At 52.3% G+C, this 15,868-nt stretch overlaps 1 protein-coding gene across 2 annotated transcripts in view; it reads right to left on the bottom strand.

Moving 5' to 3' along the window:
* Nucleotides 1–15,868, bottom strand: part of Cdc42bpb (CDC42 binding protein kinase beta) — an 88,990-nt gene that overhangs the window by 22,817 nt on the left and 50,305 nt on the right. For both annotated transcript variants that reach the window (XM_042696858.1, XM_042696857.1), the window contains exons 13-23: nucleotides 13,991–14,233; nucleotides 10,537–10,647; nucleotides 9,093–9,337; nucleotides 8,882–8,987; nucleotides 8,219–8,343; nucleotides 7,915–8,020; nucleotides 7,153–7,301; nucleotides 5,055–5,149; nucleotides 3,884–3,963; nucleotides 726–812; nucleotides 353–427 (exon numbers count right to left, since the gene is read on the bottom strand). In XM_042696858.1, coding sequence (XP_042552792.1) covers nucleotides 353–427; nucleotides 726–812; nucleotides 3,884–3,963; nucleotides 5,055–5,149; nucleotides 7,153–7,301; nucleotides 7,915–8,020; nucleotides 8,219–8,343; nucleotides 8,882–8,987; nucleotides 9,093–9,337; nucleotides 10,537–10,647; nucleotides 13,991–14,233 — 1,422 coding nt within the window. The remainder of the gene's footprint in view (nucleotides 1–352; nucleotides 428–725; nucleotides 813–3,883; nucleotides 3,964–5,054; nucleotides 5,150–7,152; nucleotides 7,302–7,914; nucleotides 8,021–8,218; nucleotides 8,344–8,881; nucleotides 8,988–9,092; nucleotides 9,338–10,536; nucleotides 10,648–13,990; nucleotides 14,234–15,868) is intronic.

The raw sequence follows: 15,868 nt of genomic DNA on the forward strand, positions 1-15,868 counted from the left end.
GGCACACACTCGGGTGGCTTTGGGGTGAAAACATGCTATGCTGAGCAACCCTCAACAGAACATGAGGACCCTAAGGTGCAGACAAATTAGCACACCCTGTTCACACACACTTTTATTTTTTTCCCTGCCAGTCCCAGAGCTTTATTACTCAAGGCTGGAGCTCTACCACTTGAGCCACAGCTCCACTTCCAGCTTTTTGGTGGTTAATGCAGTTAAGAGTTTCACAGACTTTTCTGCCTAGGCTGGCTTCAAACCACAATCCTCAGATCTTAGCCTCCTGCGTAAAGATTATGGGCCTGAGCCACAAGTGCCAGGCTGGAAGGAGATCTTTAAGAATTGACACGCCACCTACCTTTGGTCCAGACAGGGTGAGGGGCTGTGCGTTGGGCAGGGGCAGGGCGGGCGGCCTCTGCGGGCGGGCCATGTCCTGGGAGGCAAGCAGGCACGGTGAGCATCACCAGCTCTGATCTTGGCTGGCGGCCCCACTAGGGTTTATTTCCCTCCAGGATGTATTAATAATGAGCGTCCTGCATTTTTAATTTACTACATTGTTGAAACACCTGCTGCGGCCTCGTCCGCTGATGTGCTAATGGGGTCTGAAGGTGGGGGCAGGAGTCTGGCGGGGCGCACAGGGTGACCCAGGGCGGCCCGGGCCAGCGCGGCTCCTCCAGCGGCATGGTGTCGCACGAGCACCCACAGGGGCACACTCAGGGCACCAGCATTACCTCTTGCTGTTCTGCGCTTGCAGCCACAGAAGCAGAGGTCACTTCCGGCTTGGAGGCTTGTGTTTCCGGTTCACTAGCCGAGCTACCCTGTGTAAGAAAAGACAGCATTCCTTACTTACCAGGCAGGCCAGGGCCCTCCTGCCCCATCCGCTCCCAGCTACCCTCTGTCTGGGACCACCGCCCCCGGTGCTCTAAGGGTCCGAGGAGAATGTGGGCAGGCAGAGTGGGGAAGCCAGTATCATCCCACAGGCGAGTGTCACCTGCCACCCGCATCACCTACCTGCCTGGCCATGGTAGGCAGACACTGGGAAGTGTGAACCCTTCACCTCTCAGACGCGCGCTGGTACTGGGGCTTGACCTCAGCCTTGTGCTTTCCCTTGACTCTTTTCACTCAAAGCTGGTGCTCTATTACTTGAGCCACACCTCTACTTCTAGCTTGTTTACTGATTGGAGGTAAGAGTCTCTGAGACTTGCCTGTCCAGGCTAGCTTCCAACCTCATCCTTGCCTGCTGCCGGTGGCTCATGCCTGTAATCCTAGCTACTCAGGAGGCTGAGATCTGAGGATCCCGGTTCAAAGCTAGCCTGGGCAGGAAAGTCTGTGAGACTCTTTTATTTATTTATTTAAGGTTGTGGGGCTTTAACTCTGAGTCTGAGCGCTGTCCCTCAGCTCTTCAGCTCAAGGCTAGTGCTCTACTACTTGAGCTACAGCACCACTTCCAGTTTTCTGGTGGTTTATTGGAGATAAGAGTTTCACGGACTTTCCTGCCCAGGCTGGCTTTGAACCGCGATCCTCAGATCTCAGCCTCCTGAGTAGCTAGGATGACAGGCGTGAGCAAACAAAACAAAAAAATCTTCTCCTCAGATCTCAGCCTCCTGAGTAGCTAGAACTGCAGGTGTAAGCCACTGACACGGGGCAGTCCCAGCCATTTTACCTGACCTGGCACCATCAGACTAACCGGTCCACGCTTCTCACTACTCCCGAGAGCTAAAGTCCTGGGACCTGTGAGCCAGAGCACACTCGTCCTTGGAATTGGTGCCCTATTCCAGCAACACAGAGCTCCAAAGATGTTCCACAGCCTTCCATGTAACGCCAGGGTCACCTGCACAGCTCCCATAGCCGACTCCTGACACACACTGCCGCCCCACCACCACACAGCTGGGTTCTGGCCCAGACAGCACTCTACACTGCCCTGGTTCCACACCAGAATCCCATGGGTCCAAATCAGGCCCTACCCCAAGGGCTGTGCTCTACCAGGCCGTGTAAGGAGCCCCGTGCCCACAGGAAGGCAGCACGCGACACCACTGGCCGGCAGTGGTGGTCAGGTTGGAAACGCCCCACAAGGAAGGTGCACCACGGAGTCAGCGCCGGGACCTGAGACACAGAGCACTTCAGCTGTGCAGAACCCCACGAGCTGGGTAATGGACCAAAGGGTGCGAAGGGAGGAACGTAGGGTGCTGTCTGCGGTTACTTCCTCCCAAGCTGCTAGTGGAAAGGACACAGACAAGGACAGGTCCTTGGTGCAACAAACAGGAGTAACAGAAGTGGCCACTTCCCACTCAGCAGCACAGCAGGGTGAAGCGGCCGAGAGCCTGGCATGCTCCGGCCCGCTGCTGACGCTGCTGGGGCCGGCTGCACCCACAGCGAGGGCTCGGCCCGTGCCCCCAGCTGCTAACTAGTCTGGCTGACGCTGTGGGCCGGCAGAGCACCCTGATGCACGCAGCCCATGGCTGTGGCTTGCTGGAGGCAGGACCGGCTGGAAACCACCGCCCCGGAGCTGCCATCTGTGGTGAGAGCCACAGGAAAGCTGCTCTCTCCCTGCCTGGGACGGAGCGGCTGCCAGCCGGGCCCGCGGGGTCTGCGCGCAGGGAGCGGGAGCGGCCGCTCTCACCGCCCGGCTCTGGACACCACCTCAGCACCGGCGCAGCCGCGCCGTGAGCGCTCGCTCGTGTGGAGGAGCGCCCTCGCCCACCCTGCAGAGCCCCAGAGGGCAGGTGCTGTCCCAGAAGAGGATGGCAAGGAGCCCCGAGGACACACTGCCACCCCGACCTCTGGCCGTTGACCAGGAGGAGCCCCAGGCGCAGGACGCGGCCAGGACGCAAGGAAGGACGCATGCGCTCAGCAGGGTGAACCGCTGCCTCTCCCCCTCATCCCGGGAAAGCACGCTGTGCGGGGGAGGGGGCGAGCCGCCACGGTACCCACACACCAGGTGGGGGCGCGCACGCACTGCCCGCCCTCCCCACTGTCTTATCCAGGCCACATTCTCTCAGAAGAAAGGTGGAAAAGCAACAGCAGGAGTGCACCGGAATTTCTATCAAGTCGTGGCTACCACCTGCCGACTGGCTTCAAGCAGCGGCGCAGAGCGCGTCTCCCTCACTGCTTCAGAGAAGGGGAGCAGCTCTCCCGCCTCACTGAACGCCGCCAGCCCCGCGCAGCCACACGCGAACAAGAACACCTGTCCTGTCACCCAGGCGGCCGCACGGGCAACGCCACCCAACAAAGCTCCACGACCAACAAAGCCCCACCACCCAAAGTGGCTGCCAGGCCAAGGCCGGGGCCGGTCACTCACCAGCCACCTTGCCTGCGACCGAGGACACAAAGCGGAGGGACAGGCGTGGCAACGGGACACCAGCAGTTACCATTAATGTGCTTTCAGTTACCCAAACACTCGCTACACAGCCAGTCCCCAAAGGCTCGGAGCACGCGTGTCATCAAACGAAAGCGCTTCGCTGGAGCAGTGAAACACCGCGTGTGTCTCTGGCTGTCCCCATGTAGCAGCCCAGGCCAGCTGTGTGGCCACACCACGGCTTCACTTTCTAGTCCGTCAGTCAAATAAAATTCTGTGGTTTTTAATTTACATAAATGCATCTGTCACTTAAAAAAAAACATTACTAGCCAGGCACTGGTGGCTCACGCCTATAATCCTAGCTACTCAGGAGGCTGAGATCTGAGGATCGCGGTTCAAAGCCAGCCTGGGGAGGAAAGGCCGTGAGACTCTTTATCTCCAATGAGCCAACAGAAAACCAGAAGTGGTGCTGTGGCTCAAGTGGTAGAGTGCTCGCCTTAAGCTGAGGGCAGAGTTCAATCCACATGCCCAACCAAAAAAAAGAAAAGAAAAAAAAAAAGAAAGAAAGAAAAGAAAAAGAAAGAAATTACTCACCCTAAATGTCAGATCGTGTGCCAGAGGCGCAGTGTTGAAATACTCAAAGATGGAATCCTGGAAATCTGGAAGTTTGAGCCCTGCAAGAGGGATGGAAGTTAAAAACTGGTTTCCATTGTCAATAGCATGACTAGGATTGCAGCATCAGCGACAGGCAGGTGAACAAGAGAACCAACACGCCCAGCTCAAAGAAGCCTCTAGATAGGAGGGACAAAGGCTGTTAGCCATGGATTAGAAGCAAGAAGGTTTTGACACACAACTGGACGGAGAACCCCAAAACAGCAGAGACCTTGTGAGCCAGAGCCACGTGGAACCAAGAAAGAGTTCCAGTCAAAAGAGAAAACTAGGAGACGCCTCAAACTGCGGGCTGGAGCGAATTCCAAAGAGACTAACCACCAGAACTTAACAACTGAAATGAAGCCAGGCACAGTGGTACACACCTATAGTCTAGCTACTCAGGAGGCTGAAGTGGGAGTGTCAAGAGTTTGAGCCCAACCAAAGTAACAATCAGAACCCATCTAAAAAACCTAAGTAAGCCAGGCACCAGGGGCTCATGCTTGTGATCCCAATTGCTCAGGAGCTGAGCTCTGAGAATGGAAGTCGGAAGCCAGCCCAGGCAGACAAATCTACAAGACTCGTATTTTCCATTAACCAGCAAAAGCAGGAAATGGAGGTATGGCTCACATGACAGAGCACCAGCTATGAACTAAGCAAAAGTGCCAGACCCTGAGTTCAAGCCCCAGTACCAGTGTATACACACACATGCATACATGTGCACACACATGCACGTGTGCACACACATACACAAAACCTTGTGAGGATTAGGGTGAAACACTAGTGGCCCCTTGAATTAATTAGTCAGAAAGTGTTGGGAGCCAGGAATGAGTAAGACCAATATAAAAACTGACACACAGGCTAGGAAGGTGGCTCAGTGGTAGAGTGCTTGCCTTGCATGCATGAGACCCTGGGTTCGATTCCTCAGCACCACATAAACAAAAAGAAAAAAGCTGGAAGTGGCACTGTGGCTCAAGTGGTAGAGCGCTAGCCTTGAGCTGAAGAGCTGAGGGACAGCGCCCAGGCCCAGAGTTCAGGCCCCACAAAAAAAAAAAAAAAAAAAAAAAACATGCAAAAAAGGCTGATATTCAATCATTCAAATCCTTATTTTAATTACCAGTGTCCGCTCTGAATTTTTCTTCCATCTTTTTCTTCAGAATTTCCATTTCTTCTAATAATTCTCTGTTTTTGGCTTCGGAATCCTTTAGTTTACTGAAATGAAAGGTGAACTGTGGTGAGTGTGCTGAAGGCTTGGGGGGGGGGGGGGGCACCCTGGGCCTGTCCACTGTGCGTGAGGACCCATATCATCTCCAATATTCAAACGTCATGACCTGGCGGTGCCGGTGACTCAGAAGGCTGAGATCTGAGGATCATTAGTTGAAGTCAGGCCGTGAAGGAAAGTCCTTGAGACTTTTATCTTCAATTAGGCACCAAAGAAAGCTACAAGTGGAGCTGTGGTTCAAGTAGCAGAGCACCGGTCTTGGGTGAAGAAGCTGAGGAACAGCGCCCAGGCTGCGGGCGAGCCCCAGGCCAGCGCCAGCCATGACTTGAAGCCCCAGCGGCTCACACCGGACTCCCAGCTTCATGGGAGGCTTGGGAGCATCAGGGTCCTGCCGGCTTGATGCCAGCTCAGGCAGAGAAGTTCCCTGAGATTCTATTTCAAAGGTAATTAGCAAAAAACAGGACTTGGAGACAGGCTCAGGTGGTAGAGCACCAACTGCACAAAAGCAAGGTCCTGAAGTCAAGCCCTAAGACTGTCTTTCCCTGCCCATCGTGGTGGTGTGGGAAGCCTCTGGTGTTTCTGACACTCTAAAATGTTGTTCCAGATCAACCTGACCCCACGCAGCCCAGATCGCCCGCCATCAGAGCTGCGGTGGCGGGGCGAGCTGGGCCTGGAGGAGGGCGCAGGGCATGTTTCTCTAGCTCATACCCATGCCCCGGTGCCGTTTGTAAAATGGAGACGAGAATACCTGCCGCGTGGAGGTGTGCAAGGGTCACAGGGCTGGAAGCACCCAGTTCCCCTGGGCTCCCAGCCACAAGGGCAGGACATCTGGGACGCCATCACTACTGTTTTCAGGATTTGGGACTCGAGATCTACCAATGACCAGTGAAGGCAGAACAGCCTCTGGGGAGGAGGGGCAGACCCGCAGCCCACAGAGAGCAGAGAGCAGCTCGGGCTGAGGCACCTGCGGCCACAGCTATCAGCACCCATGTCCTCATTCTTCCTTCTTTTTTTTTTTTCCTTATCCTGGAACTTGAACTCTGGGCCTGGGCACTGCCCCTGAGCTTTTATTTTTTTTTTCTAGGCTAGCACTCTACCATTTGAGCCACAGTGCCACTTCTGGCTTTTTTTGAGTAGTTCACTGAAGATGGGAGTCTATGGCCTTTCCTGTCCAGGCTAGCCTCCAACCATGATCCTCAGATCCCAGCCTCCTGGGCAGCTGGAATAACAGGTATGAGCCACAGCACCTAGCTTGCTTGCTTTTTTTTTTTCTTTTAAATAGTACTGGGGTTTGAACTCGGGCCTCCACTGCTTGTGTCACAATCTATGCTCTTTTTTGCTTATTTTTTCAGACAGAATCTACTACTTTTTCCCCCAGGGCTAGACTCACAGGTGTCTTACCCACCTCCTGCGTGGACAGACACCACCACACCTGGCTTTTCTGGGGGTGGTGACAGGGCCAGAGGACAAGGGTCTCATTATGTACCCAGGCTGACCCTGAACTCATGATTCTCCTGCCCTGTATCTACAGGGTTGAAACTATAGCAGTGCCCCCACACTCAGCTCCCTGCTATTTCAGTGTTTGTGTATGCAGGTACTGGGACTGAACTCAGTCTTGGTGTGTTCACTCAAAGCCAGCACTTGACCATTTGTGCCATGCCTCCAGTTCTGGCTTTTTGCTGTTCAGACAGTCTCACAGATTTGGCTGCCTGGGCTGGTTTCAACTGTGATCCTCAGATTTCACCCTCCTGCGTAGATATAGTTACACATATGAGCCACTGTCACGTGCTCATTATTCTTTGAGAATGCTAGTCAACTCCTCCACAGGTCAGATGCTTTTGTACATTCCTCCAATCAGTCCTTACTAAGCACCTACTAGGTACCACACCTTTCTGTTCCTCTGAGCTCTTCCTGCCTTCACACACTCCTGTACCAGGCCTGACAGGCTGAGGGCGGGGTCCTGGGGCTGTCATTCTCCCACAGGACAAAGTACCTTTCGAAGGAGAGGTTCGTGTCCTTGACCTTCCTCAGCTCTTCCTGTACAAGCTGCTTGGCACGGATCTCCGCCTCCAGAGCAGACTGCAATTCTAGCCGCGCTGACATGTCCAGCTTCTGACTCCGCCGAACTTTCCAAAGCGGATCCTTTCACAGTGGTTAAAATATCAAAAACACATCACAAGCTATTTGTTACATAAAATGAATGTAAGCAAATAATTCATGTTTTTCTAGTCTTAAACCTTTACGGTTATATTTAAACATCAGACCTATTTCGTAACCTTTATTCTTTTTCAGTTTTCTAAATGACAGAATTCAGATCAGCTGGCCTGACGGCAGGGTCTCACCGCAGCCCGGGCTACAGAGAACCTGGCCTCCTAACTCCTGGGATTACAGACAGCAGGCTTCTTTATTCAGCATTCTTGCTGAGCTCTGGAGGGTCTTGCCATCTAGAAGTGCTGTCCCGCGTTCCTTCCAAGCCTTCCTCGAGCACACTTGCTAGAGTTTCTTACTTTCTACCCATTACAGAGTCGAGTAGATAAACAAAGCTCCGGAGGCGGAGCCGGGGCTGCTACTTCGTGTTCAGTCGGCACTGGCTCAGCGCGTGGCCTAGCTGACACCTGTTCCCCAGTGGGCTGACCTCTCTGTCTCTGGGAAATCTGAGCGGCTCGGGCTGGGGGGGGGCAGGGGCACATCCACACAGAGAACAGCCCCACAAAGGACCCTAGCTGCGAGCACACTGGATTGGGAAGACCCCTACCAAAGTTCTGGACCCCAGACTGGAACTCCTCAACGTCTCTAGCTCCTCCGTCATCTTTGAGGCCAGCGCCTGGAGGTAGCCGCGGGCGTCCTTCTCGTCGCTGACCCTAGGTGGGAGTACAGGCTTGTCTTACACACCGGGCCGCGGTCTTTCCTGGGTCTCGGGATTGTGACGAGGGACACTCGCCCTGGTGACGTGGAAGTGCTCACTGCTTCAGCCCGCATCCTGGGTGGTTCGGCCCGGAAGGAGGGCTGCCCGGGGCAGTGGGCAGCCACAGGCAGGTGTCTGGCCGCCCGGCACGTACCACTGAATGATCTCTGCGATCTGCGCCTCCCAGTGTGCCACCGACTCCTTCTTGGACGCCGCATCCTGCAGCGCATCCTCCAGCTGTCTGTTTTGGGCTGTGAGTTTATCCACAAAGGAACAAAGCTGAAATTAAACAATTTCACCAAATCACGGGTTAAACTGGCGCTCCTTAACCGGAAGCTGGAGGTTTTTGTCATTGTTTTTCCCAACTAAGCTAGGGACTTGTGACTAACTTAAGTCACATTTCAATTCAGATCTAACCCTGACAGTGACAGAGCTAGTAACTTCAGTTCATTAGCGATCTCTCACTGGATGAAAACATCCCATTTAAAAGACCAAAGAGAGACGGGCACTGTTGGCTCATGGCTGTAATCCTAGCTACTCAGGAGGCTAAGATCTGAGGACCATGTTTGAGGTCAGCCTGGGCAGGAAGACTTGTTATCGTCAATGAATAACCAGAAAAATGAAGGGCGCTGTGGCGCAATGTGGTAGAGCACTAGCCTTAAGCTCAAGGACAATGCTCGGGTCCTGAGTTCAAGCCCCATGACTAACAAGAATAACAACAAAAAAGACCAAAAACATTTCAAACTAAAGCTACCAAAGACTCAAGGGTAAAAACACTACCAATTCACACAGTGACCACTGAGATAATTCAAATGACCTTTTCGTTTTCAGCAGTTAATTTCTTGTTCTCGTCAAACAGCATTGCCCTTTCCCGCTCGTACTTGTCCTTCACAGTCCCCACTGCCTCCTCCATCTCGTGATGCCTGAGGGAAGGAGAGCGGGTGAAGAGCGGGTGCAGGCCCAGGCTCGCTTGCAAGCCGGCTCAAGCGCGCAGGGAGCGCCTTTCGCGTTCTGTCCCGGAGGCTTACCGCTCTCGTCTGGATTTTTCTAACTTGTCTTTCAGCACCAAGATTTCCTTCTGCAGGGCCATCTGCTGGCTTTCCGAGTCGTGCACCTCCTTTTTCACGTTCTTCACTTCCAGTACGTGGGAGGCCTCCCGTCGGACCAACTCCTCCTCATAAAACAGCACCTTCTTCTCCAGCTCCGACTTGATTTTGGAGATCTCCTGCTGGAATTCCAGCGTGGCCCCTGGCCCCCGGCCGCCCTGCTTCATCTACAGACACACGGGAGCAAACAACACATGCCCAACTGTGACTGCGGCCCTACAGTCTGTCCACACTGGCCACACCCCACGTTCATTCACCAACAACATCCCTTTTAGGGCTGTTGCCATGAAACATTCTGATGACTTGGGATGACACCAAAGTCCCTGATTTCAGGGTTGGCAACTGAAAGCAAACCACAGGATAAACGACAAGACAGGAGTAAAAGGCAGCAATGGCACTAGGCAGGCTCCATGTGGGTCTGTGGCGCATGGGAAGGTGCGTGGCGGAGCTCTGAGGCAGGGCGGCAGCACACGAGGCCGCAGAGCACGCCACGCGGGGACGGTTGGCATGGAGGCGCACTGCAGACGGGCAGGCGAAAGGAGGAGGGTCACAGCACACAGAGGCCCCGCAGGCAGCGTGGCCAGTGGCTGAGCAGGCAGAGGTGACAGCAGCACACGCAGCGTGGAGCTCGGCCACACCACAGGCAGGGAGGCCACTTCTCTAAGAAGAAACCAAAGGCCCTGGCTGCCTCTCCCATACCCAGAAGCAGGACGTGGGCACTAGCGCTTCTTCAGAACTTGGGCAAGTTGGGGCTGGGAAGGTGGCTCAGCGGTAGAGTGCTTGCCTTACATGCATGAGGACCCTGGGTTCAATGGTGGCTCAGTGGTAGAGCGCTTGCCTTGCATGCCTGAGGCCCTGGGTTCAATTCCTCAGCACCACATAAGCAAAAAAGAAAAAAGCCGGAAATGACGCTGTGGCTCAAGTGGTGGAGCGCTAGCCTTGAGCTGAAGAGCTGAGGGACAGCGCCAGGCCCAGAGTTCAGGCCCCACGACCGGACCAAAAAAAAAAAGAACTTGGGCAAGTTTAGGAAACTGGGGTGTATGGACTAGGAAGGTGGCTCATGGCATGCATGAGGCCCTGGGTTCAATTCCTCAGCACCACATACACAGAAAAAGCCAGAAGTGGTGCTGTGGCTCAAGTGGTAGAGTGCTATCCTGGAGCAAAAGAAGCTCAGGGACAGCGCCCAGGCCCCGAGTTCAAGCCCCAGGACTGGCAAAAAAAAAAAAAAAAAGAAGATGGGGACGTAAGGAAGCTATCAGCCGAAAACGTACCACAACCTACTACGTACGCCTAAAACTTCCACAAAAGCAGAACTGAACCGGATTTTAAGTAGTGCTGCCGTGCACAGGCGCAGGCGGGCGGCTACCTTGAGGGCCTCGAGCTCGCTCTCCATCTGCTTGCAGAAGCTCTCACTGTGCTCCCGGAGCTTGCGCTCCTTGGCGGCCTCTGCGACGGCATCCTCCAGCTGCAGCTCCAGCTGCAAAGACACAAGATCTGCCTGGGGTGGACACAGCACAAGTCCCCCCGCCGCAGCACTCTCCTGAGCCACCCGCCAGGCACAGGGTTCTGGAAAGATCCTGTGGTGATTCACCCCCGCTGAGACACACCCTAGCAGGGCCAGCTGGCCACAACACAAGACAATGGATCCCTGGAGACTGAATTTCAGGAAAGGATACCAATCCGGGAAACCCAAGTATCGTCTCAGTGGACGAAGCCCGGGCACTGTGCATGCTCAGGAAGGGCTCTGCCGCCGAGCCGCAGTCACATGTGGAACATGGGTTCTTTTCTAAAATCAAAGTCAAAACCCCCTCAAGAGAAGAGACAGCAGCCAGTACCCCATGCTACCGTAACCCAGCTTCAACCAGTGGCATCCTGCTAAAGGCCAGTCTGCCTTTGTCTATGGAAGCAAAGCCAGGACCTCTCATTTCACCTATAGTTCCTAGGATTCTAGTTAGCTATAACTACAAAAGTGTACAAGAAGAAAGCAAATAGGCCCTTAGAGCTAAACAACCCAGATCCTGACCTGAAAGACACAGTGTGCATCCATGCTGGAGTCCATCAAGTGAGTGTGAGCAGAACTTGCACTAGCACTGCTCACGCGGTCACTGAGCAGGTCAACACTCAGGGGAGCAGTGCACTCAGGGGAAGGGTGCCAGTCTGAGGCGTTGCCGTGACCCCCCCCACCCTTACCAGGCCCCACTCGAGAGCCAGCTTCTTCCTTGCTCACAAGTGAGCAAGAAAACAGGAAAGAGAACTCGGGCTAGATACTGAAATGAACAAAAATATCAGGAATGCTTTTCCATTCTTTTAAATGGATTTCAAGAAAATGGTACTTACATTAACATACTTATTACTGTCCTGAAAAGATATTTTTAACAGCCTCTTCAGTAAATGGTGCTGGTAAAATTGGTTAACTACTTGTAGAAAACTAAAGCTAGATTCTTATATATCACCCTGCACAGAATCAACTCCAAATGGATCAAAGACCTTGGAGTCAAAGCAGACACTCTGAAAACACTACAGGATGGAATAGTAGAAACCCTAGGTCTTCTTAGCACAGGTCAAAATTTTCTTAATAGAGACCCAGAAACACAACAAATCAAAGAAAGGTTGGACAAATGGATTGCATGATGTTGCAGAGCTTCTGCATGGCAAAGGACATAGCTAGCAAGATCAATAGAAAGCCCACGGATTGGGAGAAGATCTTCACTAGCCATACAACAGACAAGGGTCTCATATCTAAAATATATCTGGAACTCAAAAAATTAAATCCCCAACAACAAATCTCCAATAAATGCCCAATAAATAAGTGGGCTAAAGACTTAAAGAGAAACTTCTCTGAAGAGGAAAGAAGGATGGCCAATAGACACATGAAGAAATGCTCAACCTCTCTAGTCATAAGAGAAATGCAAATCAAAACAACATTGAGATACCACCTCACCCCAGTTAGAATGGCTAAAATCAAGAACTCTAATAACAACAGATGCTGGAGGGGATGTGGACAAAAGGGAACCTTACTGCATTGTTGGTGGGAGTGTAAACTTGTTCAACCACTTTGGAAAGCAGTCTGGAGGTTCCTCAAAAGACTCCACATAGAGCTCCCCTATGACCCAGCAATCCCATTTTTGGGCATTTACCCAATGTTCACAAACAAGACCACACTAAAGCTACCAGCACGACTATGTTTATTACAGCCTTATTTACCAGAGCTAAGATATGGAACCAACCCAGATACCCCTCAGTAGATGAATGGATCAAGAAAATGTGGTATATATACACAATGGAATTCTACGTCTCCATCAGAAAGAATGACATTGCCCCATTTGTTAGGAAATGGAAAGACTTGGAAAAATTATATTAAGTGAAGTAAGCCAGACCCATAGAAACATAGGTCCCATGGTTTCCCTTATTTGCAATAACTAATATATGTCTGAGTCAAGCAGAAAAGGTCAGATAAGTTGATGTTAGGGAAATGAACCCTAAGATATGTATTCAAATGTTTTTTTTCTTTCATGCGATTGTTTCTAACACATTTATAAGATTATTTCTTTGTTGCTTTGTATGTCCCTCCCTCACGGTATAACCCCTGCTTTCACTGTATTTGATGTTGTTATAATTTGTGGAGAGGAAGGGAAAAAACAAATTGTTTAAATAAAAATACAGGTGGACCCATTGCAACAATGAGACATACAAGTCCTTATGTCGAAAACGAACTTTACAACTTTGGTGGGGGGGGAGGGCTGGGTGGGGGGCGGGGGAGCATGGGATGGGAAGGGGAAACAAAGGAGGAGGCAACAATGCTTGATAAGAAATGTATTCATTATCTTGCCCATGTAATTGTAACCCCTCTGTATGGTATTTCCACAATAAAAAAAAGAAGAAGAAAAAAGATATTTTTTACATTTCTATACAGGATAATTTTCTACCAGAACAAAAACCCTCAATAATTTCCCAGAGTACTGAGGAGTGCTGTGCTGAGATTAAAGGCTTGGGGGGGGGGGGGGGGGCGGGGGGCGGAGGCAGCAATGAGAGGAGGAAGGGAGGAAGGACACAATTGAAGAGAGGAGGGGCTGGGAAGGTGGCTCAGTGGTAGAGCGCTTGCCTTGCATGCCTGAGGCCCTGGGTTCGATTCCTCAGCACCACATAAGCAAAAAGAAAAAAGCCGGAAGTGGCACTGTGGCTCAAGTGGTAGAGCGCTAGCCTTGAGCTGAAGAGCTGAGGGACAGCGCCCAGGCCCAGAGTTCAGGCCCCACGACCGGACCCAAAAAAAAAAACAACAACAAACAATTGAAGAGGGAGCAGGGATTGAATTGGAGGGGCGTGGAGCTTATTAGGCTGGTGCAATACTGCTGAGCCAAGCCTCCAAGTCTGTTATTCACTGGTTACTTTAGAAATGGGTCTTCTTGCTTGCCACCTGAGTGTGAGCCAGGCCTCAGTCTGCCTCCTCAGGCTTCTGTCATGGATGGAATCAGCTGTGCGCCACCCATCCAGGCCCTTCACGGAGATGGAGTCCCTGTCTTTCCCGACAGCCCCACCCTGCTCTAAACCATGTTCTTCAATCTCAGCCAACCAAACAGGTTGGAGTGATCACAGCCCACATCTGAGAAATCTCTCCTCAGCCCATCAAAAGGGGCTGCAGGTGTGGCAGACCTGCTCATGGGGGGAATCCCACCTCCAGCACTGCGAAGATTAAGGACTACAAAATAAATGCTCGCAGATCAAAGTAGCTAGCTTCACATAACACTTAAGATCCACTTAGAAAAATGCAGGCCATACAGCAGGCTTTCCAGGCCTGCCTCTGTCCCCATCTGGAACAGTACCTCTTTCCTGAACTTCTCAGACTTGCGCATGTCCTGCCGCATGGAGTCGATTTTCTGCATGGCCACCTCCATCTCCTCCTCCTTGTCCCGCAGCTGCCGGGTCACCTTCTGCTTCTGGGAGCGGAGCTCCGCCATGCGCTCGTTCAGCTCCGAGAACTCCTGCAGGGCCCGCTTCCGCTGCTGGTGAGCCTCCTTCAGTTCTTTGGTCTGGGATTTCAGTCGTTCTGAAGCTTCCACCAATTGCTGAACAGAAGAAAATTACACAGTTGTTTGTTTGTTTGTTTTTGTGATTGTGGGGCTTGAACTCTGGGTCTAGGCACTGTCCCTCAGCTCTTCAGCTCAAGGCGAGTGCTCTACCACTTAAGCTACAGCACCACTTCCGGTTTTCTGGTGGTTTATTGGAGATAAGAGTTTCACGGACTTTCCTGCCCGGGCTGGCTTTGAACCGCGATCCTCAGATCTCAGCCTCCTGAGTAGCTAGGATTACAGGCGTGAGCCACTAGTGCCTTGCTAATTATACAAGTTTTAAACCCGCAAAGGTCTAGAAAGCTAGGAGCTATTTCCTACTGTAATAAAGAATAACCTATTGCCAGGCACCAATAGCTCACACCTGTAACCCTAGCTACTCAGGAGGCTGAGATCTGAGGATCCATGTTCGAAGCCAGTCCTGACAAGAAAAGTCTGCAATCACCAGCAAAAAAAAAAAAAAAAAAACATTAAAAATTATGGAAATGCTGGCTATAGATTATAACTATGTACCTAAGAAAGAACCTACTGGGAAGTGGTAGAGTGCTTGCCTTGCATGCATGAGCCCTGGGTTTGATTCCTTAGTACCATGTAAGCAGAAAAAGCCGGAAGTGGCGCTGTGGCTAAAGTGGTAGAGTACTAGTCTTGAGCTGAAGAGCTGAGGGACAGTGCCCAGGCCCAGAGTTCAGGCCCCACAAAAAGAAAGACAAAAAGAAAAAGAAAGAAGAAAGAAGAAAGAAGAAAAAAGAAGGAAGGAAGGAAGGAAGGAAGGAAGGAAGGAAGGAAGGAAGGAAGGAAGGAGCGAGCGAGCCTGCCTTCATTTGTTATTTTTGGTGCCAGTCCTGGGGCTTGAACTCAGTGCCTGGGCACTGTACTGGGCTTTTTTGCTCAAGGCTGGCACTCTATCACTTGAGACCACTCTACTTCTGGCTTTTCAGTGGTTAAATGGGGATAAGAGTATCACGGACTTTCCTGCCTAAGCTGGTTTTGAACCACGAGCCCCCGAGGTGAGTAGCTAGGATTGCAGGCGTGAGCCATTGGCACCCGACTGAAAATCTAGCTTCTTGGAATTAGCCCCTTTCTTCGTCCCCCAGCTACACACACAGCCTGAACACAGTCGGCTGGGACTGCAGGCTGCGCCACAGGTCCATACCAGGAAAGACCTCACTGTGTAGAGACCAGCGGCCTGCCCCCCCACTGTGCCTACGTCACCCTCCTGCACAGAGAGGAAGGCACGGACAGGAGGTTCCCAGCCCCCTGGACCGCTCTGAGAGACCATGCCACACCGACAAAAATCACTGCGGCTGCCAGGACCACACGCTGCAGACCATGAGTTCAACCGGACATAATTTAGGAAGCATCAGCGCACGGTGTGAAGCATGGCGCCTGACGCCTGACAAGGCGCCGTGGGAGGGCTGTCCCTGCCAGAACACAACCGTTTTGTTGGTTGTGGGGCTTGAACTCTGGGCCTGGGAGCCGTCCCTCAGCTCTTCAGCTCAAGGCAAGCGCTCTACCACTTGAGCCACAGCACCACTTCTGGTTTTCTGATGGTTCATTGGAGATGAGAGTTTCACGGACTTTCCTGCCTAGGCTGCCTTTGAACCGTGATCCTCTGTGGGCCCCGCCCCCAGC

Source organism: Dipodomys spectabilis, unplaced genomic scaffold (genome assembly GCF_019054845.1).
Source record: "Dipodomys spectabilis isolate Male_0828 unplaced genomic scaffold, ASM1905484v1 ptg000212l, whole genome shotgun sequence".
NCBI lineage: Eukaryota > Metazoa > Chordata > Mammalia > Rodentia > Heteromyidae > Dipodomys > Dipodomys spectabilis.